This window comes from Gymnoscopelus microlampas (genome assembly GCF_963454915.1).
Source record: "Gymnoscopelus microlampas genome assembly, chromosome: 18".
In the NCBI taxonomy this organism is placed as follows: domain Eukaryota; kingdom Metazoa; phylum Chordata; class Actinopteri; order Myctophiformes; family Myctophidae; genus Gymnoscopelus; species Gymnoscopelus microlampas.
Genome location: NC_139955.1, coordinates 27,865,670 through 27,892,096, shown reverse-complemented (window position 1 = coordinate 27,892,096; position 26,427 = coordinate 27,865,670). Strand labels below are relative to the sequence as shown.

The window sequence follows — 26,427 nt, the reverse complement described above, 5'->3', positions numbered from 1 at the left end:
CGCCCTTAAATCCCCATATAAGGCAGAATGCGGAAGAGCCAACACACACACACACACACACACACACACACACACACACACACACACACACACACGAATACCAGTCATGTCGCCCATTCCGCAGTTCGCCCAAAAAGTCGGACATTTCGCCCAAAAAGTCGGACATTTCGCCCAGACATTTCGCCCATTTTCGCGGACATTTCGCCCATAGATAGTGAAGCTAGCTGGCCGTTTGTGTGCAAGAATGAGAGAGGGTTAGGGTTAGATAAAAGCTCTCTCTCTCTCTCTGTGTGTGTGTGTGTGTGTGTGTGTGTATATATATATACATATATACATACATACATACATATATACATACACACATATATATATATATATATATATATATATATATATATATGTGTATATATATACAATACAAATGAATTTCATATTATCCAACTGTAGAATTGAAGAAACGTTGAGAATTAATTATTTTTGCACAAATATGTCACACTTAAGAACTCAAAGGCCAGTCTAAGAGTGCTCATCAGTGTGTGTAGATTCTGTTCTTACTTGAGAACAGATCACAGCTAAGAAAACATTGGAGTATACCAAAATCTTCTTGAAAACCTCTTAAATGGGTCTAAGAAAAAAAAATCCTCTTAAGAAAGTGTGCGTAGATTCTGTTCTTACCTAAGAACAGATCACAGATAAGAAAACATTGGAGTATACCAAAATCTTCTTAAAAACTTCTTAAGTGGGTTTAAGAAGAAATTTCCTCTTAAGTACCGTTGCTGAATGAGGCCCATTGAGCAGAAACATGTGAATTCCATCTCTCTACGTGTATCACTCTTTCCGCAACTCTCTATATCAGTTTCCTTGTATTCCTCTCCTCTCCCAGTGTCAAGCCATGTGTGTGTGTGTGTGTGTGTGTGTGTGTGTGTGTGTGTGTGTGTGTGTGTGTGTGTGTGTGTGTGTGTGTGTGTGTGTGTGTGTGTGTGTGTGTCTGTCATGTGTGCAGCCAGACACACAGTGGACACCGCTGCCGCTGGACTGATCGGCGTCAAACTCTCGAACGCAATTGTTTTTTTAAGTCCGAAAAATCTGGTCGCAACTCCCCATATAGGCCACACCCATTTCTGTCTAATTAGATTTTCTGCCATCTAGCATTTTCATCAAAACATGTACTGTACTACAGGTTTTGTCCAAACCTCACACAAATTGATACACATTATCTCTGGAGTAATGTGATAAACATATCATTCAGATTTTTCATATTCCATTCTGACTGACTGTCTTTTGTGGGGAGGGACGATTTTTACAAAAAGCACAATCACACAATCCAATCACCCCCTAATTGGAATTGCATATTGAGGGGGGCCTGCCGGGCCTCTAATAGAGTGCACCTCCATAAGCACACCAAAGACGCTTTCTTTTCTGCCCATAGTTACTATGGGCCACAAATACTATGGCCACAAAAGAAAAAACGTTAACCGAATGTCATAGAAACGCTATTTCTCCCCGCAGCTTCCTCGCTTCCTGCCGGCTGCAACCCGCAACTGACACAGCCCTCCGAGGAGGAGGGCATTATAATCTTCTGTGTCTTTCTGTCTAAATCCCCAACCTTCTGCACCGCTATACATTGGATGTATAGCAAACATGAATCATCATCCCACTGCCTATCCTGCAATTGATGTGTTTTAATACTGAGACTGAGAGAGTGTACAAACTACAAATGGACCCTATTGGGTACATTTTTAACCCTTTCACTTACAGGTCAATTTGTGACAATACACTTTTACTGTATGGAGATGTTTTTGCAGATGATCTAAGCAGTCTCTCTCACTCCCTATATCATTCTCACCTGACTGATGAACTCTGTGTGTGAGTGTGAGTGTGAGTGTGTGTGAGTGTGAGTGTGAGTGTGAGTGTGAGTGTGAGTGTGAGTGTGTGTGAGTGAGTGTGCGTGTGCGTGCGTGCGTGTGAGAGAGGGAGAGAGAGAGAGAGAGAGAGATAGAGAGATGGATGATGTGTATAAGGATGTAGGGCGCTTTAGAGTTTGTTTCACTGCTACTGCAGCTGAGCTCATGTGGCCCAGCTGTGTAGAACACACACACACACACACACACACACACACACACACACACACACACACACACACACACACAGCACAAAGGAACCAAGAACCATGCACAGCGCATACTACTATACACACTAAAGGCATAGTCATTCTACACGCTGCATATGCCAGGCAAGCCTCTCACACTTAAGGCGCTGGGGCTTTTCTACCCCCTTCTTTGCACGACTGACTTGCACACGCCACGGAATAGCCGGGTATACCCATAGAGTTAAAAGGGTATACCCTACTCATGCAAGTAGAGCATCCAACTGCAGTGGTGTAAAGTAACTAAGTACATTTACTCAAGCACTGTACTTATAAGTAGGTACTGGAATATTTCCAATTTTCCTTACTTTTACTCCTATTCCACTGCATCTCAGAGGCAAATATTATACTTTCACTCCACTACAATTATTTGAAAACTTTAGTTACTAGTTAGCCTATACTTTGTAGAATCTGATTATTATTACAAAATATACATTAACCACTTCAGCCATATACATTTCGGCCATTTGAAAAAAAGCCATCTACAAGCTCTCAACCAGTCGCCATGCAACTCATTGTGAGCTTGTAGATCTGCTATTTTCAAAAGATTTTATACATTCGAAAACTTGTGAAACGGGACATTCTGCACAATGAGTATTTTCTACTTTTGGTAGACTACTCTACTTTTGTACTTTTACTAACTCAAGTCATTTAAAAAAAAAACTTGTAACAGAGTATTTCTACATTGTATTGATATACTTTTACTTAAGTAAAACATTTGAGTACTTTTCCCACCACTGTCCAACTGTCAGCTCAGCTTCTTCCAGCATGAGAGATCTTGCGAGTTTATGAAGGAGGAGAGCCAGTGAGAGAGCGAGGCATCGTTGCATGTGACAGGCTGCGTGTCGTGGAGCAGCGCTACTGTGCCAGCGTTGTATTGGGACCGATAATAAGCGCGACAATCAGTGTTGCCAGGTTTTGTGAGATAAATAAGCAACCAGGTCTATGAAAACAAGCCCAAAAGAAGCGAGCCCTTCCATCACCCTTTGGCTATTTGGAAAATAGCTAAGCCAATGTATGTAACACACTTGTGTTGTTTTGAAAATAGACGTATCACCATGCGATGCGTTGTGAGCTTGTAGATCTACTATTTTCAAAAATAAATCTTGGAAGAAATGTTGGAGATTAAAAAAAAAAACATTTTAACATCACACAAATCTTGGGGTCCCTGGCCATAACATATTTTCAGATGGGGGTCCGCGCTCCGCGGACAAATGGCTACATATTAATTTGGGGATCCTTGAAATGAAATTGTTTGAGAACCACTGATTTAAACAACATTAGGAAACAAGCCCAACATAAGCAACTACACTTTAGAAACAAGCCCAAAAAATCGGAACCCACCAATATTTACTAGCAACCTCACAGAAAAACGAGCCCAAAGTCGCTTATAATAAGCGGACATGGCAACACTGACGACAATCTGTGCATCTCCCCCCATGAGTATAATGAGACGCACGGAGCCCTATCGCCGCCCACGCGCTAAGAAAAGCCAACGCTCTCATAATAAACACATAAATATTCCATAATCAATGATGCAATAATAACACCATTAAAGGCTGTATGTATGTATGCACGCTCATCGTCAGCCTGCTATACGCAGGCATTCAGAATGAAACTCCATTTTGTCTGTCATTTGACAGCGACAGAAACAAGAGGGGTAACCATGCAGCCAGGGAGAGATGAAGACTTTCTTTATATAGAGATGAAGACCTATATATGCACAGGAGCAAACCCTGTGACATGTTAGCTTACAGTACAGGCTACACTTACTGAGAAAACCTCCATTGATGACAGTGTCCCTTCTGCATATGTTGTTAAAACGACAACCTTTTAAAAAAAAAAAAAAATAGGTAGGCTACTACTACCGGTAACAGGATAGGTGGACACCAAGGAATAGTGGGCACCTCGGTGTTAAATTGGCTATTTTTTCAATATTTTGAAAATGTTTTAAGTAAAGTAAAGTAGGCCTATACATGATTAGAACATGCTTAAACATTCGACAATTAAAGTCTAATATTTCTACAATTGGTACAAAACCTGTCATTTTGGGGCATAAACAAGAAGTTGAAGGATAAAATTAAGTCTAATAATGATGTAGGTCTACTGTGCATGTTCACATCATGTGTACTTTATATTACTTAAGACCATTTTTCTAAGATATTTTCTTTAACATTTTGGACAAAATAGCCAATTTTACATCGAGGTGCCCAGCTGTCCCTACTAGGGCCCACCTATCCTGTATCCCTATTACCAAATGAATATAAAATACAAAATATGGCTGATATTATATGAATATACGATTTTAAAACCTACATAGCCTAACTGGTGTTATAGCCTACAGGAGTCTCCACGGCCTCGCAAAGTTGTCACCCTGACTGCCTCCACCATTCAAAGCAATCGATTACCTGACGTTGCGATGTCTAATTTGAGTGTCTAAAAATACATTCTAGATCGTCAATGTAATGTAGGCCACGCTAAGTGGGCATCATGGAACACATAGTAAAGGCTACTGTGTGCAGGGCTGCTTTTATATAGCTATGGGTAACCGGAGTCCCTCAGGGCTCAATACAAGTATCTTCTCTGTTTTCTGTTATTGTGGGGAAAGCTTTCGCTGAAAATAGCAGATCGACAAGCTCACAATGCAACATTGCATTGTGAGCTTGTCGATCTGCTATTTCCAGTGAAAGCTTTCTTCTCAATGCCGGTGCTGGGGTTTAAGTGGTTAATAGCCTAATTAGTCAAAAACCTCAAAATCCCTCAGAGCCGTAATAAGTGACAAGTCCCACACAGCATCCCTCTCTCTCTCTCTCTTCTTCTCCTCCTGCTCCTCCTCTCTCTCCTCGTATTGCTGCTTTACAACGGATATTCATGCAACATCATCCCGTGACACCATCCACCATCCACATCACACTCATCTATAGATCTAACGGTCCGAAATACACAACCAAGCATAGCCTAATAACGCTCAAATTTACAGATTATTATGGACATTGTTTTTACCTTTAAGTCTGCCTTTCGCTGTCATCGTCAAACTGCTTGATGTTTCATTGGAACGAGATGCTAATCTCTCTCTCTCTCTCTCTCTCTCTCTCTCTCTCTCCCTCTCTCTCTCTCTCTCTCTCTCTCTCTCTCTCTCTCTCTCTCTCCCTCTCTCTCTCTCACCCTCTCTCTCTCTCTCTCTCTCTCTCTTTCTCTCTCTCTCGGGCATTATTCAGCTGCAGTACACGAACCCACCGCCAGGAGTTGCGCGCGTAAATGGAGCTCATGCAGCATAGATAGGATGTCGCACAATAATAGGTTGCATGATGTATATTGAGGGAAACACGTACATCCCCGTTAAAATGGGGTAATGCCTTGGTGAGGGTGTGAATTCCAATAGAATAACTTGGGGGAGACCCTGATGATAATAGCATTTGGAGATGCCCCCCCCAGAGGCGCATGCATGGTGACTTGCCACTCAGGTGGTGGTAGTAGAGCCTATTTATTATAAGACGGGATGCATTAGAATGTGTGAAAAGAGGCATCGGTGCAACAGGGGATGCAAACAGAAATGATGGATTTTAGCAGATTCATGGCAGATGTAGTTGTCACTGGCCTAGCCTTGGATCAAGACTATCATAGGTGTATTTGATCGAGTCTGAGTCAGACTCGATCAAATACATCTATGATAGTCTTGATCCAAGGCTATCACTGGCCGTGCAGAATGGGCATGCCTACATTTGACCGGCCGATCAGCGGGACGATCAGCGCTGCAGTCAGACATCCTCGGGTCGGGACGGGAGCGGAGCCGAGGGGCTGCTGTCAAGGGCCAACTCTGTGGTTTTTGGGGTCCTCAAACAGGCGTCGACAATATGCGCGGTGGTCTCTGCAGGGTGCGTTCGATGCAGGAGTAGTGGCATCACTCGGTGGAGTCTCCGTGCTCCTCTCTCGAACGGGGGAAGCCTGCTGCTGCGCCTGCGGTGACTTTGGGGGAGGATGTGCGGGTATCTAGCAGTTGTGGCATGCTTGGATCCGATTTTGGAGGGAGGAGGGGACTATGGTTTACGGCGAGTGAGACAGACACCTTGGAGAGAGACGGAGACGCGCGCAGGTTGTTCCTCTCCAGGACGCCTCTGTGCGGTAGCCGGCAACACCCCGGAATGGCGAAAGGAGGAACTCCCACGCACACTCTCTACTTCTCTCTCTCTCTCTCTCTCTCTCTCTCTCTCTCTCTCTCTCTCTCGCGCGCGCGCACACACACACACACACACACACACACACACACACACACACACACACACACACACACACACACACACACACACACACACACACACACACACACACACACACACACACACACACACACACACACACACACACACACGTCATGCACAAGGCCTCATACTGCCATCCTGTGGCCTTGATTGCAGGGCTTCCCCCCATCGCAATGTACGTGAAAAAGCGTGTGTGCGTGTGCGTGTGTGTGTGTAGCAGCTCCATTGAAACTCATAGAGTTAGTTGAAACTACATTGGAAGCGCAGATCTTATAGATGAGCCAAGTAACAGGTGCTATAGTACACAACAATGCAAAACCTATGTCCGAAACTCCGAATGGCTATATTGCAAAAAGTAAATTGAATTGTGTGTGTGTGTGTGCTGTCTTTTGTAATTCCGAATATATTTTTGTAATTTTGGGTACATTACATTACATCATTACATTACATTACAGTCATTTAGCAGACGCTTTTATCCAAAGCGACTTAAGTGACAATAAGTGCATTCAACATAGGTAGGGAACGAAACTACTAATCACCAGAAGTCTTAAGTGCATTTTCTGCTAAAACAGGCAACCAAGAGTATACCTAGCGGCTAGCGCTAAGGGAAAAGTGCAATCTGCTACCTACTTTCTTAAACAGATGAGACAAATAGCAAAATCAAATGAGCAAGAGCTAAAACAAATAAGTGTATTGACTGAAGAAGATCCAATAAAACAATACAATAATAAAACAAGAGTTCGTACAACTAGTTTACAACAAGTAGGCAAGGCGAAGAGGAAGGCTGTCCTGACATCAGTGGGGAGTTCATTCCACCACTGTGGGGCCAGAACAGAAAAAAGTTGTGACCGTGTAGATCGGCCAGAAGGACCCTTGAGCGACGAGGCAATCAGTCACCCCGAGGTGGCAGACCGAAGTGGTCGGGCAGGGGTGTAAGCATCGACCATAGCCCGGAGGTAAGAAGGAGCTGTTCCTTTCACTGCCCATAGGCTAGCACCAGGGTTTTAAACTGGATGCGAGCCGCTACGGGGAGCCAGTGTAGAGAACGGAGAAGGTTAGGTACCAACTTGAAGAATCCCATCCTAGAGATATAGTGGAGTGGAGTCAGAAGAATTAATGTTTCTATTTGAATTGTAGTGGAGTGGAAGTCATGAGCTTGCACACACAAAAAAAAGAATGATAAATTACAGTACTCAACTTACTTACTACTTCAGGTTGGGGAGGCACCCGTCAGCAGGGAGTGTTGGACGGGAGGAGTGGAATGGAGGCTTTACATTCTCCCGGTGGGGGCTCCTCCTCGGCAGGTGAGCCGGTAGGATACCATAACAGCAGTGACAACACACAGAAATGTGTGTGTGGAGGAAATAATTGGCATAGACTAAATATTTTCAAAAATCACACCTTGTGTGAAGGAAGCGGTGCCTTTGGGGCGGGGCTTAACTCATTTCAGTTCGTCCCTATTGGTGGTCTGAGTCCACTTACCAAATGTGTACTTGGTAGCATACTGCAAACTGGAATAATGGCTGTTTAAAGGCCAGCCAATGGGTAGACAGAGGGGGCGGGGCTTACGTAATTACAGTTCGTCCCTATTGGTGGTTTTAGTCCATGTGCAAAATTTGTACTCCTTAGCATGCTGCGAACTTGAGTTATGGCTGTTTAAAGGCCAGCCAATGGGAAGACAGAGGGGGCGGGGCTTCATTAATTCATGCTCGTCCCTATTGATGGTTTAAGTCGACATACCAAATTTGGACTTGGTGGCATGCTGCAAACTGGAGTTATAGCTGTTTAAAATCCCGTGCTCATACAGGCGGACGGACATAACATACGCTGGGGGTCCCTGGACAGAGGGGGCGGGGCTTCAGCAATTCATGCTCGTCCCTATTGGTGGTCTAAGTCCACATATTAAATTGGGACTTGGTGGCATGCTGGAAACTGGAGTTATAGCTGTTTAAAATCCCGTGCTCATCCCGTGCTCATACGGGTGGACGGACATAACATACGCTGGGGGTCCCTGGACAGAGGGGGCGGGGCTTCAGCAATTCATGCTCGTCCCTATTGGTGGTCTAAGTCCACATAATAAATTTGGACTTGGTGGCATGCTGGAAACTGGAGTTATAGCTGTTTAAAATCCCGTGCTCATCCCGTGCTCATACGGGCGGACGGACATAACATACGCTGGGGGTCCCTGGACCCCTCTTTGATAACCAGTGGCACGTGTGGCCAATGAGAGGAGAGATGGCATAGGCAATCTCCAAGTCCGTGTGTGTGTGTGTGTGTGTGTGTGTGTGTGTGTGTGTGTGTGTGTATGTGTGTGTGTGTGTGTGTGTGTGTGTGTGTGTGTGTGTGTGTGTGTGTGTGTGTGTGTGTGTGTGTGTGTGTGTGTGTGTGTGTGTGCGCGTGTGTTTGTATGTGTTTCTTCTTTGCCGTACTCCAGTTTCCAGCATCCCGTGCTCATACGGACGGACGGACATACGGACAAAGTCAAGTGTAGAGCGGTTGGCACCGCTAAAAATCTGGAGAAAATTTGCAATCTAGTGCGGGGGTCCCTATAGCACAAAATAATATCAGATGGGGATCAGCGACCAAATACATAGACATATGGGAGTCCTTGATATGAAAAACTTTTAGAACCACTGGTTTAATGTGTGTGTGTGTGTGTGTGTGTGTGTGTGTGTGTGTGTGTGTGTGTGTGTGTGTGTGTGTGTGTGTGTGTGTGTGTGTGTGTGTGTGTGTGTGTGTGTGCGTGCGCGTGTGTGTGTGTGTGTGTGCTGTGTGAGAACATTTCATGGCCGACACATTTTGAGGCCTATTTTTTATTTTTTTTTCAAGATGTGATTGGGAGGCACAATATAGTGACAAGGTACATAACAAAGAAAGAAAGGGGGGAATTCTTGCAGTAAACTAGAAAAAGTGCACAGGTCTCCACCAGGTCAGGTAGGTTATTGTGGGCCAGCAATGATCAAAATGTGCCGATCAGGATGGAATATCAGATGACTATAGCGATAATGTGTACTGATTTGCGTGATGTTTGGACAAAATCTATATATCAAAACATTTGTTTAGCAAAAATCAGCCTCCTGGTGGCACTATAGGACAATGTGAAAGGGTGGCATGTCTTCCTCAGCCTAGTGGGAATGTGCGTGCAAAGTTTCACGGAAATTGGACGCTGCATTTATGATTTGAGGCATTTTGTTCAAAACAGAGTAACAGACCACTCCTGCAAACTTTGGAAGTCAATCTTAGCCAATCAGGATAGATATGAAAAATCCGACAGATCTGTTTGGTTTAATGACTATAGAGATAGTGTGTACTGATTTGCGTGATGTTTGGATGAAACCTGTTGGAGTAGTATCAGAAAATATGTTTTGCAAACATCGGCCTCCTGGTGGTACTATAACAGGCCGAAATTTGCAGAGCAGAGGTTCTGCTCTAGGAAGTGTGTGTACACAGTTTTACATCGATTGGCCCAACGCTGACGGAGATTAGCTGTACACAGAATGACAGACACACGGACGGACACACAGACGGACGGACGGACAGGGGCGAAAACATAATCTCGGCCACGCCTTCGGCCTGGCGGATACAATAAGAAAAGATGTTTCATATAATATAACCTCCAAACAAAATGAAATGGTTCATTTTGAGATCCATTCACAAAACATAAATGATTTCTGTACCAATGTTTTTTCCAGTTCCTTATCAAAATAGGATTCAAGATTCAGAATCCCTCCAGCATTTTACTGATTGTTGGAATTTAGCTCGTTCAACAGGTTTTACAAAAAGCATTTTACTTTTGGACACAAACAGTTCAGTACAAAAGGTAAACAAGAACACTGGAACATAAATATTATATTAAGGAACATCTCTAAAATCAGGTAATTCATCTCGTTCTCTGATGTGCCTTCGTCACTAATCACCTGGACTACCGTTAAATCACTATTTTCCGGACTCCCACAAAAAGCAATAAACCGCCTCCATCTTGTCCAAAAATTCTGCAGCTAGGATACAAGAGGTCAAGAACCAGAAAATATGTAGTGAGGCCTGTTCTGGCCTTACTACACTGGCTACCTGTGGTGTAAAGAACCGATTTTAAGTCAGTGAATGGCCTTGCACCTGCCTACATTCTGCCCTTCTGACCCCTACATCCTCCCTTCAATCTTAGATTGACAGATCAGCTATTACTCAAGGTATTTGCCAGGTATTCCCCAGCTTTGCCTTCTGGCTCAGCTCTCACAGTGTGGTACAGCGACTGCAATACCTTTAGTTTTATAAACTTACTTAAGTATCATAAAGTGCAACAATAATGTCAATATTTGTTGTCAGTGGCTGACATGGACGGGAATGTTGTCGTTGCTTCTGGTTATCTAAACCTGTTATAGATATTTTGGACCATTATGGATATTTTGAAGCACTGATGTTAATCATACTTTGTAATCTTTGTGGTGTTAAATGGAATAGTTATACAGTAAACTTAGTTCTGTAAATTGCTTATTATTTTGACTGTTGTGTGATTGCCATGTAGGCTGTTTGTTTGTTTATTTATCATTCCTAGAGGTTCGGGCCGCTATGCAGCCCACATAGAGTTCGGGCCCTCACACCTACGTCGCACCTTTTTCATATTTTTGTATTATTGTGTTAATATTTTATGCTATGTTGATGAATTGAATACATAGGACCACAATGTCCCCAGGACTTTTTCGTGTTATCCTTTTAGCCTTAAGGTATGACGAAGGTATGAGGTATTTCTGACTAATAAACATCAATATGACTAATATTCAATCAATCAAAATGTCAGAGTACCCGTTGTACTCGTCTGTCTTGTGTCCTTTTTGTGCCCATATATGGATATCTCTGTATCTGTCTGTCTACCTGTGTCGTGTGATGCAGCAAGTGTTTGTCCATTTGTTTCACTGTCAAGAGTTTGGTAGATATACCAGTATCATGAAGCTGGCAAGAAAAACAACACCCAGATAATCAGAGTTCAGGAGACCCTCACTGACCTACAAAGCCCAGAGAAGTGTAGGGATATATCATATTGACCAACTCTGGCAAACACATTTAAGCTCATTTGTATGCTATTATCTGCTTAACTAACTTAACAGATAGACTACTAGTCCCATGCCCTACAATTACTTTGGCTATCTATAAATCTGTATTCCTATAAATATAGCCTATTAGGCTATTTTAATTTATCGTGTTAGTGTAGTTTTGTTTGCTTGCTGCAAGCCAAAACCTTCTGTTCATGGGATAGGCCTATAAAAGTGTCTGTTCCATGGAAATGTTATTCAGACTTTATGCATTAGTTATGCATTGTTCAAGACATTTTGCAACAGGAAACAGATTTTTTGTCTATCATCAATTTGTCATATCTCAGAATTTGGGATTTGTAATCCACAATAAGTAGCCTATCTGTGTGAGTTTATGACTTGAGTTCAGAAATCGAATAAACCTATTTATATGTAGTCCAAACGTATTAACAACCTAGCATAGGTTATTATTAATTAATTATAACATATTTAGACTTTGGCCAAATAGGTTATTAATGTGTAAGATATATTTAGGCTGTCCTGTAGTGCGATCTGATCTGCCTCAACAAAAATATAGTCTAAATCCAGCTCGATCTTTTGTATGGTCTACTGTTGTTTATCTATTATTAATAATAATAGTAAGAGCCTCCTGAGTCCCGACCATAGAGTTAGCTCCTGACTGGAGGTTACGTTCGGAATCGGAACCAAAGAGCAACACTTCCTCGAAGTGCGCCTTCAACAAATGTGCCAATTTTGTTCTCGCGATCATGGGAGCCTGACATGTTATATCAATCCGCGTTTAATAAACCCATGATTTGTACTGTTTCGTCTTACGTTTTTAATGGCAAGTGACGCAAAATAATAAGTAATAATACATATAAAAATATCGAACCCGATGGCCGTTTAACCACAATTATACGTATGTACTCTGTCGAGCATAGACACACAAAAACAATTCTGTACAAAATATATTCGTAAACCATTTTGTAAAAAGGTTTCCATCATGAGCTCGCTTCCCTAGCAAAAATATGCTGTAGGCGGACATTTCGGCTCTGGCCAGTCAATGTGAACAAACGGTGTAGCCGTCGCATGCTCGGAGCCAAAATGACATCAGTTGCACTTTCTACACACAGCCTGATTTGTTTGCATTATACTCCTTCGTACGACGGCGTCGCGTCTAAAAAATAGCCGATCTACAAGCTCACAAGGCGTAGCGGACGCTACGCCCCGTGTGTTTGTAGATCGGCTATTTTCGGTTATGCTCTGGCTTCAAGTTGTCGGGCGCGCGTCGACGCTCCCATCAGCGACGCGCGTGCCGTGTTGCCATGTCCGCTTATTATAAGCGAGTTTGGGCTCCTTTTTCTGTAAAGTTGCTTGTAAGCAACTTTAGTTGCGGGTTGCGGTTTTTTGGGCTGCTTTCTAACGTGTACTTGCTTATTTAGGCTTGCTTCCAAAGGTATTAATTATTTTTTTTAAACCAGTGGTTAAAAAATATGTTTATAAATGTTTTGTGCCAGGGAGCATTTGTGTTGTTAGAATGTTTCAAAACAATATTTCACATTTTATTTCAAGAGTTTTTGAAAATAGCAGATCTACAAGCTCACAATGCGTCGCATCGCGATTGAATACACAGAACCCCAATGGAAACAAACAAGCCAGTGCTTTCTTGGGTTTTAATCCTTTTAGCAGACCTTGTATAGAACTATACTTTCTGTCCTTTTTTGGCAAACTGTTAATATAAATCAATCAAACGCCGATGCATATAGTTTTAAACTTTAAAGTGCTGATGCATGTGACCTAAGTTGCTTCTTTTGGGCTTGTTTTCCCAAACCTGGTTGCTTGTTTCTCTCACAACATATGGCAACACTAACGCGCATGTCTGTATGTTCTGCTCGGCGGAGGGGTTTGTAGTGAGTGATTCGGTTCGGTAGCCGCTGCAGTAGGAGGAGGAAGGACCGCGGTTCTTGCCCCACACAGTTGCATCTTTCACTTTCGCCTTGGAAAAAAAAGATACCAGTCTAAAAGCCCTGTTCTTTCTCCACAGCGAGCCTGGGTTCGAGTATTTACGTGACGGCGTTCTTAGTATTGTAAGAATTCCTTTAGTATTAAAACCATCGGATAGTGACGCCGATCGCCATTTTAATCGCACGTTTTCCGTGACAGCAGCAGCGCTAGCACAACAATGGCTCTGAAAAGAATTCACAAGGTAAGGAAGTCCAACGGACAAGGCCCCGATCTGTCGTTTATCGCAGTTTGTGTCGGGTGTTTATTTGACCGGCAACACGGGAGAGGCTTGTCTGTGAGGTGTATTCTATTGTGATCAAACTAACAAGGTTGTTTAAATGTATAAACTTAAACATAACGGAACGGTAAACATCCGAATAGCGAGTGACGAGCCGTGAAGCCCAGCAATGCGCCGCTCTCTTCTCTCCACTGATGTTGCTATAACTAACACAACGGGGCTCAGCTAATACCTGAGATATGTGTGATTACTATGCTATAAATACACGTTTAATAAATGCAAGTCAGATCACATCTTATTGCAAGTTTAGCCTACAGGCTCGTCTCGACTAGCTGCCTGCTAACGGTAGGCTAGCTGACGTTAGCAGTGCCTGTGTATGTCTCGGAGGCTGGCTAGCCTATAGCAGGCTAACGGGTTGCAATCTGTAACAACTAGTTAGCTTAGCTCTTCACATGGAACACAGTATAGAGCTAGGTTATAATGGTCATATTCAACACGACACGCGTTTCATAAAGTATTAAACGTTATTCTCGAGACGGCGAACGTCAACTAAACCGTCCTAAAGGCTCATTTATACCTAGCCGCACGACACAATCGACAGGAATTGCTAGATATTTCGACAGAAATGACGTATATACGACTGATTAAAAGTGACGACGCGGGTTGACACCGGTTTTCGGTTCAATGTACGTCATTTTTGTCGAGCGACAGGTTTGTGCGACGAAGTCTAATGAGCCCTAAACCTAACTTTGCCACCTCCTTGATTTGACAGATAAGTTGAGTAGCTCACGTTGCTCACAACGGGCCCCACGCGTCCTTTGCCTTTCATACCAGCTTGTTCACAGCGGGTTATTGGATTAGATCTTTACTAACCAGCATTGGTGACATTTTTAGTTTTACCTTTCCTTTCACTCTTCAAAAAAAAAAAAAAAAGCCCCCCTGGTGTCTGACAAAAGCCCCATGTTGATGCCTGCCACATCGAGCCTAAATGGCTGCTTTTGATTGTAAGCTAACATAAACCATTGATTCATGGCCAGAAGGCCAACTTACACACTGTTGATCTATAACAACGGTTCTTCAAACTTATATATTTCAAGGTCTCCACTTAATTCTAACAGTGTGCAAATGGAACGGGTCCATTTGGTTCCATTTATACACTGTCAGAGTTACAGAATTGAACGGGTCCATTTACCCCTAAACGGCCTAAAGGAACCCAGAGAGTCCCTGGAACACATTTTGAGGACCACTGATCTTTAACAATGTCCCTGAGCCTATGTGTTATCATAGCAGTGTTTGGTCACATTTGCTACTAGCTATTAGTATTTAATATTGGTTATCCCAACAATCAAAGTTCAGTGATTTAGTGCTATTGTTGTGTTGACACACTAGAGTACTAGAGATTTTATTGCTGACAGACTGGTATAAAGTATTGTAAAAACAATGGCTTTGAAAGTTATGTATGGTGGTCAGCTGTTGAGGAATTGTAAATGTGTTCAATCTTATGTTTACCAGTGGATGGCATACTTCACAAAATACATTTATTGATCATTAATTATTTTTTTCCACACACATCTCTTGTAAATTAGATTAAATTGCATTAGATTTAATTCAGCCAGTCAATAACTAAGTAGCCACAGTATTATGAAACCTACATTAGAATTTTCTTTTCTCACTGACCTGAAAATGGCTCGTCTCAACATGATGTATGCAGCAAACACAATTTTACAGATTTGTTGATTAAATCAATTTAGTTGACAAATTCATATGATTATTAGTCAACAAATAGTCTTTAGTCAAGGACAGCCCTACATAATTAGTGTAGCAAACATGAGATCCATTTAGATCCATTCCTGGCTATTCCTGGCCATTTAGATCCATTCCTGGCTATTTGCTTTAACATTACAGGTATTGGGAAACACCAACTGCAATTTTAGTAAAACAAATAATAATGTAACATCTTATACTTGTCGTCTCTCTGTCTCAGGAGTTGAATGACTTGGCACGGGACCCACCAGCCCAGTGTTCTGCGGGACCAGTAGGAGATGACAGTAAGTTCTCAGTCCTCACCAGTGGATTCCTGGTCACTATGTTCAGGCCATGGTTTTGGTACTGTATGTTTTAGATTGATGGTAAATGGTGCATTTATTTAGCATCTTTATCCAAAGCATTAACAATGTACATTACATTGACCCATTCACACAGATGGTGGAGGAAGCCATGCAAGACGCAAACCTGCTCATCTGGAGCAGGTTGTTAAGAGGTTTGGGTTGTGCAGTTACTTTGCCATTATGTAACTACAAATATTGGCGAGATATCTTCAATGGTTGCTCTGTTAATTAGGAATTGATATTCTAAAATATTAATAGTTACACAGTGAAACGGGTCTCAAAGTCACTCTTTTAGCACATAACCAGTGGCTGGAAACGGGTGGCTCGGTGAACCGGCCCTGCAGCGACAATATCGCAGATTATTTAGACAATATGATTTAAATTTTACTTTACAATATCAGACGGCTCCACATTTAGGCTCTATTATAGCACAGAGACACCCCCAACTGATGAATGCTTATTGTGCTTTTACCCATGTTGAGAGCGAATACCAGGCTCAGACGGCCGAGTACAAGTGGTGCTGAGAGCCATGAAAATACTTGGTGGACAGCGCCTAGTGTTGATGTACACAGATCCTGCTGCTGTGCTCATAACCTGCTGTCAGGGCTTCAATCTTGCACTTTGGTGCCTCTCTTGAATGGAAAGGACACTTTGAATGTGCCATGCTCCGTCTCGTGGTGCAGTAAAATATTATGATCGAAGTTTGTCTATGAAACTACAGTAGTCTTGTCTTTCCTTTGCACGTAGTTAGCTTAACAGCAGCACTTTAAATGGGATGGATGAGGAGAACTATGTACAGTACAAAGTAGGCTACCCTAGTTCGTACAGGGTCAAGTTCAAGAGCTCTTTGCGGGTCGGAGTGCATGCCAAACATTGAGAAAAGGAGAAGAGTGAATGAAACAGGAATGTACAACAGCCAGGCCAGCATGCGTGTATGTGTTTGCGCTTGCATGTGTGTTTTGGTACGTTCCTAGTTTCATTCAGGTCGCTGCGATGTGTTTAAAATTATTAATGTTTGCACTGCAGCTGGACGCCTCCATTGTGAACAAGTGGACAAAAATGATTATGCCACTTATAAAAGTAATTCTCTGCTCCTCCCACAAATGTATGTCTTATAAAGCAGTCTTCAATATTAGCCTTTGATTATGTCCATCTAATGGCTCCAAAACTTGGCCCACGGCCAAACTTACTTGCTGACCCCTGACATAAACAAATGCAAACAAAGAAGTTTATATATATGTATATGTGTATGTATATATGTGTATGTGTGTATATAGTTTTGTTTTAAATGCTGTCAGGTTTTGTAATGTTATACATTTGTAGCATCTGCTTTGTTGGTGTTCGTTGTGTGCTAAAAACTTTGAGTCTCAATGTACAAAGTAATTCAATGAGAGGACTATTTGTATTATCAACTTTTAATCAAAGGAGTAACTATTGAATATATCTTTCCAATATTTACAACAGTTAGATCATGGCAAGGTAACTACACAACCCAAACCTCTACCAAAGTGTAATTTAAAGTGTCACTCAAGAACTCTTAAACGCGAAGCCAGGAGGAACCGGGGATTGAACCGGGTGGGAACCTTCTGATTCCAAAACGGCTGCTCTCTTGTGTGAGCCAGTCCCCCCAATTATATCAATGATTTCTCATTTCTGCCTAATTGACTACATTTACTCCCATGTGTGTACAGCGGTCACATACCTATGTTTTAAACAATTACTTAATTTCCCTGTGTGTTCTTGAACAGTTAAAAATTGATACATTTGTCAACTCCAGAAATGAAAACAACCTTATTTTTGTTGTATTCCTTTCACAGTTGTTGGCTGAGCTGCCATTTCAGGGTGTAGTTCTTAGGTAGTCTTTTGTGATTTTATACTCTACAGTTAGTCTAGAAAATAGTTTAAGTTACCACAGCCTGTAGCAATCCTCAGCCTACATTAGGTTTTCAAGTCTTACACAAGACCTCTTGTGAATCTTGTAAACATGTTCTCTTTTGATTGTTCAATGTATTGCAGCTAAATTGAGGAAACACTGTTTTAATTTGTGACAAAGACGTTTCAGGCCATACCTGGCCTGCTTCTTATGAACATACTGGCATACAACCTGTGTAATGTGTATACCTTTTACTTTCAGTTACACAGAAGGTCTTTATTTTTCATATACCTACATTTTTGTTTCATAATGCAGCAGCAGTAAGTATAGGACAGGGTGTGAGCTTTATTATAACAAATGTTGCCATCATTTTTCATAAATATGTTGAATTTCCATTCCACTGGTATGATAGACTATGGTACATGGATTTCAGACAACACAAATATATTTATTTTGACATACCAAGCAATGAGGAAATGTAATGCTACCACAACGTTTGCTTTTGTAGACAGTACGGGCAATTAACACACACCAAATGAAGGCCCGTACGACTCAGTCACTTTGACAGGAGACCCTTTTGAAAGCACTTCAATGGGGTGGGCGGGGGTTTGGGGGACAAAAACGGTTGACACTTTCCTACACCTTGCGTCTAGACTAGTCCTAGCAAAATCTGCACCATCTTTTTACCCATAAACTATATTAACTTGTCAAACCACATCGGTCATGATTGAATGTCATGGAGTGAACTAGTCGTCTAACTAATTTGGTGTACTATGACCCTATTCTACCAGCAGTTCCAGTGTGGCCCTTTTTAAACAACCCATTCTAATTGTCTACTTACAGATGTCATTACCTCTTCTATGTCTCCATGTAGTGGCTGGATTGGAGTTTGCACTGTATTGCACAGTAGGCTTACACTTAATCCATTGAAGAATATTATCTGTAAAACAAAACAAATCTGATTTCTGAGGCAATATCAACCTTTTTAACTAAGGGAAGAGTCTATCAATAGCATGTCAAATGGAAATGACTAAATTGAATTATCAGGCAAAATAATTTTCTGTATTCATTCAGTAATGTTTTGTTGAACTAATTCCAACGGTGAGACTGGTACCAATGACCTGTAGTCTAAATTCTTGGCTGGTTGTAAAACTAACCTGAATGATCCTGAAGTGTTGGGCTATTGCATACATTTTAGCAATAATCAGGAAAACCCTTTTACTGTTTCGTTCTTGTTCACTAGATTTAGAGCAATTTTCCACTGGCAAATAGTAATGGCAAAAATATTTTTTTTCATGGCCAATAACCGTCCCTCATTAACAGTTAATTAACCGATTTAGATTAAAATGTACTATTTAGAATAGACTAATATCTGTGACTCACTCAGGGTCCCAAATGAACACCGGCCAGACCAGGACCGTATGTGGTGGTGAAACGTCTAGAGGAACAGTATAGCCGAGTATTGGTAAAACTTGTAAATTTATGGCGACCCTCTGTCACTGTGGTCGGTAAGAAAAATACTACATTCGCTGTAGAGGTTTCCTGTCGCAAGTTACTAGATCTGTTCTGTGTCATTGTGCGTAGTACGTAATTGCCGTAGTCATCAAGCCACAGGATTTTTTATAATCCAAAGCAAAACTATTGATTGAGATCATCATTTTATTGCAAAATACGGTTTTATTCTGCGTATTGTTTTCAAATGAGCATACTCTGGCAGTCTCTGCCGTCGCGGCTTGTCAACTTCCTGAAGTGCGAAAGGTTCCTTATTTTCCTGTGTTGTATACGGCAGTTATCATAAAGCAGTTTGCAGCTTTGTAACATCACTGCTGCCTCAAGGTGTGATTTAGTGATTTTTTTTTTTACCTTCACACCCACAAAAGAACTTGAATAGTATAACCGATAGTATCAATCATTACATTTATTAGAGCTCTCTGGTTGGCTGGTTAGCCTTCTTCAGCCCAAGACGCACAAATGCCATAATGTAAAGAGTTGCAGAAAGCATGTGTGCATTTTAAGTTGTCTTGAGTTGGCTCTCCAGGATGATAATTTTCTTCATACTGTACATAGGCTACAGTAAAAACACAGAATGGAATGCACATCCATAGCCTAATTAACAGTGTGTATTACAGCACAAGTTTGCGTTTTTATATTTTGCTTCCTTCACTGTTAAGTGCATTTGATCAAGGACCAGAAGCTGATGATGCATTTTGCAGTTTTCCACAACTTACTTTTTTTAGTATATCTGGTGTCTGGTAGGTTTTCAGTGACCATTTACCATCATCCACAGCGGCATGTTAAACATAAATGATAATTTTCCACCTAGTGGCAGCAAATAAATTAGCAAAAGCTGATGTCTCAGTAGTGGATCCAAAAGCCCATCATTCATTGTCCAGGAACTACTCTCAGCTCTGCCTCTCTGATGTAACACTACCATAGACTTCAAAGCGCCAATGTGTTTTTGTTATGTTTTCTAAACCACACCGAAGCATCCCCCTACATCATTGGTTTCAAGATTCTTCTCCCCCTGCTGTCATTCACTATAGCTCACATCAAGATATCATGTGAATGTTTTCATCTGTGCATAAAAGCTCTTCATGGTAGCGAAGACGCTTTGCTCTGCAAGCACGTCTCTCTTGTATGAACGAACATGCACACTTTCATGTGGCACCATGTATCCAAACGGCACAGCCTGACCACAAAGTCACGTGTTTCATAAACATTTTTGTCTGCTTTTTCTTTTCAGTGTTTCACTGGCAAGCCACAATAATGGGACCTGTAAGTAATCACTTTAAACAACTGTAATGACACAGTTTTATTGTTCATCACACTGTAGCACTTACACCTTTCATTACTTTTTTATTCCTTTGAAATATGCATCTCCTGGGAACAAAATGTGGTCACTCAGCATTTGTCTGAAATTCATACTGTCCTTTTTGTTGGTCCTTTTTTAATTAAATGAATGTGTTTCTTACAGAATGACAGTCCTTACCAGGGTGGGGTTTTCTTTTTGACCATACACTTCCCTACAGACTACCCCTTCAAACCCCCAAAGGTAAACCAACCCCCCCCCACACACACACACAAACACACACACAAATATAGGCATATCATAAACACCCACCCCACACATACACACCCAGAGGCATCAAGCAAAGTGACAATGCATACAAGCACTTATGTGAATGTTTAATACTACTTCATCAACCACTTCTCACTTTTTATTTATTTGTAATGCAGGTTGCATTTACCACAAGAATCTACCACCCAAATATCAACAGCAATGGCAGCATTTGTCTTGACATCCTGCGATCACAGTGGTCTCCCGCTCTCACCATCTCCAAAGGTAGGCCAGTTTTAAGGGGTTTCCCTATTTATGTGTAAGGCTTCTGTTAAAATGAGAATTGGGGGGCCATCGTGTCAGGGAATTCTTTATTGTTTAACCTTCCCAGGTAAGTGTGCAAGGGCTCCCACATACAGATGATATCTGTATTGGAAAATAACATTGTGGTGAGATAGATCAATAATTTGCAGGATTTCCCCCCAATTTTTTCTCCTTTTCTTTATATTTCTTTATATTTTTTATATTTATGTTATAATGGCCTCACTATAATTCTGTCATAATGCCAGGCATACGTCCAATGGCCTCTGTAAACTCTAAATCAAGACTTCCGCAGTGCAACACTAAGTAATTTATTGATCTGTGAAACTATGGGTTTGACTGCCATGGCAAGTCACGCAGGCAGACAGTAAAGCTGGTTTTGAAAAGGGACAAAAATTTGTGGTGGCATAATTTCTATTTGCTATTAGTATGATGACTGGCACAAAGACATTTCGTACTACTTAATCCAATGGTAATGCACAATAGATAATAGCATAAACATATATGTCTGTCCCTTTTCCTCCTGAAAAGGTGGAAACTAATATTTTGGAACGGCTTTATAACTGTTTCTTTTTTCCTCCTCATCTAACGTAATCACATGTGGACGCTCGGTATGTGCAGCTGCTAATGGGAGCCCCAATCAACAGTAGAGCCTGGATTAGCTCACTATGAGCTCCACTTTTTCATTTTAGCATCAGTATCAGCTCCCAGTTCTCCATCGGAATCCACTGAACGAGAAAAATCTCCTTTTTCATCTGATACCTGATTGTCGTCCTCTGATATTTTCCCCATCTCTTCCAGTCCTCCTGTCCATCTGCTCTCTGCTGTGTGACCCAAACCCTGATGACCCATTAGTACCCGAGATTGCTCGCATCTACAAGACGGACAGGGAAAAGTATGTTATTTTCCTTTTTTTGTTACATCATTTTAAGGGCCTATTATGTGTTTTTTTTTACATTAACAGTTGCCATTGTCTCCAATGGCCGGGACGTAGCTGTGTCTTAAACATCTGAGCTAAGAGGGCTACGACTCTGACATAAATGATTAAAACAAGGAGGACATGAAAATAACACGCAACACTTGCCAGTGCATTCTGTATCCACAGTGAAATCTTTACTTTTAACAAGTCATATAGGCTGGTGGCATTTTTCTAGAGCAAGCTTTTGACACACAGAATACATTGGCAATTATTGTCTGATTTTCACAAGACCTCTCAATAGAACGATAGGATTTGCCTAAAATATTGTCCCTTTAAATGACTAATCAAAGGTGGTACTTTTTTGCACAGTGCTCACATAGTGATTTTTAAAGTGATTCTAAATAGTAAAAACAACCATAATATATCACATGGGTATGTATCCAGTAAGACTGTACACAAATACGTTATTCAGGAAAGCACAAATAATGTGACAGAAAGATGTTTTTTTTTAAAATATGATGTTGCTTGTTATTTGGTGGAAGAAAAGTCATGTTTGACATGTCTGCGTCTTGAATCGATTTTATATAATTGTAGCCACAAGATAAAATTGAGATTTAATAGATACAGGCCTCTAGTAGGAGAGGATTAACTCCACTATAATGGCAAACCAGACGAAAAGTATGTTTTGGAGAAATCTCAGGACACTGTGGGGAATCTTTTTTTATATAAAACGTGGTGAAAGCAAATGCAAGACACAAACTAATGACGCTAAGCTAGCCAGCTAAGCAAAATTCATACCTGCAGTGAATTGATGGAAAATATATAATCTGATATACAGAATTGAGATTACAATGCTATACTTGTATAGCATTGCTTATATTTGTTATACTTGGCTGATGGATTCATCAATACTATAATCATTTTGCATAACATGGTCCAATGCTTTTGCGTTTGCCCTTTTAACACATTGTGTGCCAAAAACGGTCCGGACCGTTTTTGAGAATCCATACGGGGAGTGCCGAAAACGGTCCGGACCGTTTTTGACCCAATTTTATTTTTTATACGTGGGGCGCTCTAACGAAACATTGGGATCATCCAAGGAGTCTCTGAGAAGGAGAGGCCGGGTGTGGATCCATGTCAAAAATCCTTCCGGTCGGCCACTCCAATGTTAACTCCTTGACTAAAAGCTTAATATGTCCATTTCTTTTTGACGTGGGGGAAGTGAGCCGTTTTCGATCAGCGATCACTCTGCAATGGAGGATCGCGTTAGAAATATTATTGTCCAGGCGTTAGTCGGGACCGTCCGCCGTCTCGCACGCACACTTTGTTTACATGCACTTTGTTTGCGCGTTGGGGCTTCCACAGCACGAAACTTATCAACGTAAGTGGATGGAAGAAATGCAGGCACTGAACGGATAATATTTTAATAAACCTCTGGCACCCGATGTGTTAAAACTTTAAAATTAATTGTTTCACAAAGTAGAATTCCAACAGCAGCCATGCCACACCATGACTTGCCCAGTTTAAGCTTTGAAGTGGTAGTACAATATTTGATACTTTGACTGATACCTGTCCAAGTATCAACATTTCAGTCAATAACAATACTGAAGGGTTATTTGAATAAATGTACCTTGCTTGAGGTTCTTTTTCATCACATAGCAGCTGTTCTTTTGGAGAGGAGACGCATTGCCCTGTGTTTGCATGCAGTTGATTAGGCTGCCTAAGAATTGAATAGGCAGAGGGTCATCCTGCAGCTCAGGAGTTTGTAATCACGGCAATTCTCCTCAAACATAAAACCTTGCCATGTTTACCCGTTTTAAAATATATTTTTTCTTCCTGAGCAACCACGCCATCCAACTACTATGACTAACCTCTGTCTTTTCTCACTTTGTCTTATAGGTACAACAGAATAGCTCGGGAATGGACACAAAAGTATGCAATGTAGTGTCGGGGTAGAATCATGGCCAACCACCTCTACGACTTAAGGTTAGGGGAGCTTCAGAAGTAAAGAGAAAACAAACAAAAAAAACACAAATGAAAAAGTTTAAAACAAGATCTTGTTGGTTTCCATTGGAGTGCTTTCTTTGAGCCATGCCTCCCCTTCACCAGAGTACCTGTAAAAACTCCCTCTGCCCCACTACCCCCAACTTCTGTTTCCCATTCTCTCATTCTCTCTTCCCATCCTCATTCCTACCAGCTCACACCACCAAACCCCAACCTCCGGTGTACATATTCTCAACTTGTTATGGAAACCCAACCCAACTTCTCCACCCGCCCCTCACCTATCTTCCCAGTGACCTCTGGCCTCCCGTCTGACTTCTTATTTCCCTCATTTTTTTTCTCCATGCAGGCTGGGCTGTTCCCACCTGACCCCCTCCCCCCCCCAACATGCATACACCGCCTATTTCCTTCTACATCTGCATTCTCCACTTGCTCACTCCAAATGTTTAGCACTAAAAACATTCCTTTTTTAGCATCTGTAAATCTAGGGGACCTTTATTTCTTTTATATATTTTTCCATTTTTTTGGAGGGGAGGGGGACATGAGATGGAGGGATTTTTACACTCTGCACACCCTTTCTTGTTGTTTCCCAATAATTCCCAGCTGTAGGGGTCACAATTCAAGAAAGCCATTTTCGCACGGGAGTCGAGGGGCACTCTGTATTTTGTACAAGGAATTCTTTGAAAAAAAAAAGTCATAGCAGGCTATATAAATGGGGAAAACTTATATGGCCTATTTAGGTCTTCTTCTCTTGGATTCTATGAAAGGACTTGAATTTATCCCATCAACCTCCCACTCCCCAACTCCTACCCTTATGCCATGTAACCAAGTTGTCCCCCCCTACACGCATCAACATGCACGCACACACACCGCACACACACACACACGCGCACAAAGTCTAAACCCTTTGTCACCACCACCTTCTTTACATTCACAAAAGAGGAGGTTCTGGACCAGGTATTTAAGTTTTTTTCTTTTTTTTTGTTTTCTTATTTTAACCTGTGTTTTTATTTCTCCCCCATAACTCTTTAGGTTGCATTATTGTTTTTTTTCTTTTTTTTTCTTGGCTATTGTTGAAATTAGAGGCTAACATCTTAAAAGGCTAATGGGACTGGCTTGGGCTCTGGGTGTGAGGAGAACCCACTCTCCTTGCACAAAAACCTCTGTATATTAAATTACCTGAGAGGCTCATTGAGCTTTGTGTGTTGATTAAACTGTGTAATAAAAATAAAAAAAACCTGACTCCTGTGTCTACTCATTTTCAGGCCCTGTTGGAGAAAATATAGTAGAGGGAGGAAACAGGAATCTGAAGCCCACTCCCCGTCGATCCTAATTTTATTGAAATTTTGCTGTACTGCAATATTGCATATTTTCATTGGCCTCTTTGATTATTTTCCGTTTGTAATATGTACACCTATGTTTCTAATGGGTCATTTATCAGTGTGTAGACTTGTCAATTGAGCATGGGAGAATTAATTGCACGTTGCAGTGTTAGGGAAGTGAATTGCATGCATTTTTATCGGCATGTATTGGTGGTGGAGCAATTGTTTAGGGCTGTAACTATTGATTATTTTCTTGGCGATTATTACCTTTTCCATTAATTGCATAATCAAAGATGGTGTTTTTTTTATTGTCTTATTAATACATGCCCAAAATATTGATAGATTCTTAATCTATTTAATTAATCAATTATCGTTCATTTGTATAATCGATTAGTTATATTAGCTGTTGCACCCCTACAATGGCTTAATTCAAATGTGGTTTATCAAACATGGCCTCACCATCTTTCCTCAAGGGATACAGGAAGAATGGGCTCCTAAAACAGAGGGCACCTCAATGCCCTAATGAAATTAGGGCATTGAGCAATGAAAAAAATTGGCATTTTTTCCCAAAATGTAAAAATAAATAAAGTGAATGCTTTGGAAAATTGTGTCAACTAATGTAAAGTACTCATGATTTGATCATGGACATCATTAGCCCTGTATTACCCTTCAACTTTTTGTGAATGCCCATAATGACTGGCAAGCCATGGGTTTTGTTGCAGTTACACATTATTTCAGACATGTTCCAAAGCATACATGTATTAGTTTTTTTTATATTTTGGAAAAAGAAGTGCCCACAGTGTTAAGGTGTCCACTCTTTCAGTTACCCACTTGAAGTAGGAAATTGTGGTGGTCAAGAGGGCAGTGGCTTTCATCCTGTAGTGTAGGTCCCGGGCCACCTACGCAACTGCTAGTTTTCTACTCGACCAATGAATTGTACTGTAATATTGTCCCAGTTCCAAATTATTATCTCATGAGACTGCTAAACAAGATTTTTCTGTTTACATGAAAGCAAGACCGGATGAATGGATGGATATAAAACACTGCCCTTTTGTAAGTGATATGAGAAAGAAAACCAGAATCTGGAAGGCTCATAGACAATTTATAATCCTCAACCATGGTAGTTTTTGTGATGCCTTGACAATGCGTTA

At 41.3% G+C, this 26,427-nt stretch overlaps 2 protein-coding genes across 3 annotated transcripts in view; one reads left to right on the top strand and one right to left on the bottom strand.

Moving 5' to 3' along the window:
* The window catches only part of ppp3cb (protein phosphatase 3, catalytic subunit, beta isozyme), a gene marked incomplete at both ends in the record, with an annotated part of 41,882 nt that extends 35,970 nt beyond the window's left edge, over window positions 1-5,912 (bottom strand). The window contains one exon of the mRNA XM_084041231.1: window positions 5,867-5,912. Coding sequence (XP_083897357.1) covers window positions 5,867-5,912 — 46 coding nt within the window. The remainder of the gene's footprint in view (window positions 1-5,866) is intronic.
* A 7,439-nt stretch (window positions 5,913-13,351) lies between these two features.
* ube2d2 (ubiquitin-conjugating enzyme E2D 2) lies at window positions 13,352-25,782 on the top strand. 2 transcript variants are annotated; one of them, XM_084085699.1, is made up of 8 exons: window positions 13,352-13,638; window positions 15,659-15,722; window positions 20,399-20,430; window positions 20,630-20,707; window positions 20,893-20,998; window positions 21,836-21,929; window positions 23,853-23,939; window positions 25,220-25,782. In XM_084085699.1, the coding sequence occupies exons 1-7, from the start codon at window positions 13,615-13,617 to the stop codon at window positions 23,896-23,898; spliced, it is 444 nt and encodes a 147-aa protein (XP_083941825.1). In that variant the 5' UTR covers window positions 13,352-13,614; the 3' UTR covers window positions 23,899-23,939; window positions 25,220-25,782. The 2 variants fall into 2 exon arrangements, with proteins under 2 accessions (XP_083941825.1, XP_083941824.1); XM_084085698.1 differs by lacking the exon at window positions 25,220-25,782 and having other exon boundaries at window positions 23,853-25,196.
* Window positions 25,783-26,427: the final 645 nt, after the last annotated feature.

What these genes read in the sequence shown, in the direction of transcription:
- ube2d2 (XM_084085699.1), top strand. Translation starts at nt 13,615, where the DNA reads ATGGCTCTGAAAAGAATTCACAAG. An exon ending in GGGACCAGTAGGAGATGACA is followed by an intron (nt 15,723 to 20,398) that starts GTAAGTTCTCAG and finishes TTTTCTTTTCAG; the next exon opens with TGTTTCACTGGCAAGCCACA. An exon ending in TACAAGACGGACAGGGAAAA is followed by an intron (nt 21,930 to 23,852) that starts GTATGTTATTTT and finishes TTTGTCTTATAG; the next exon opens with GTACAACAGAATAGCTCGGG.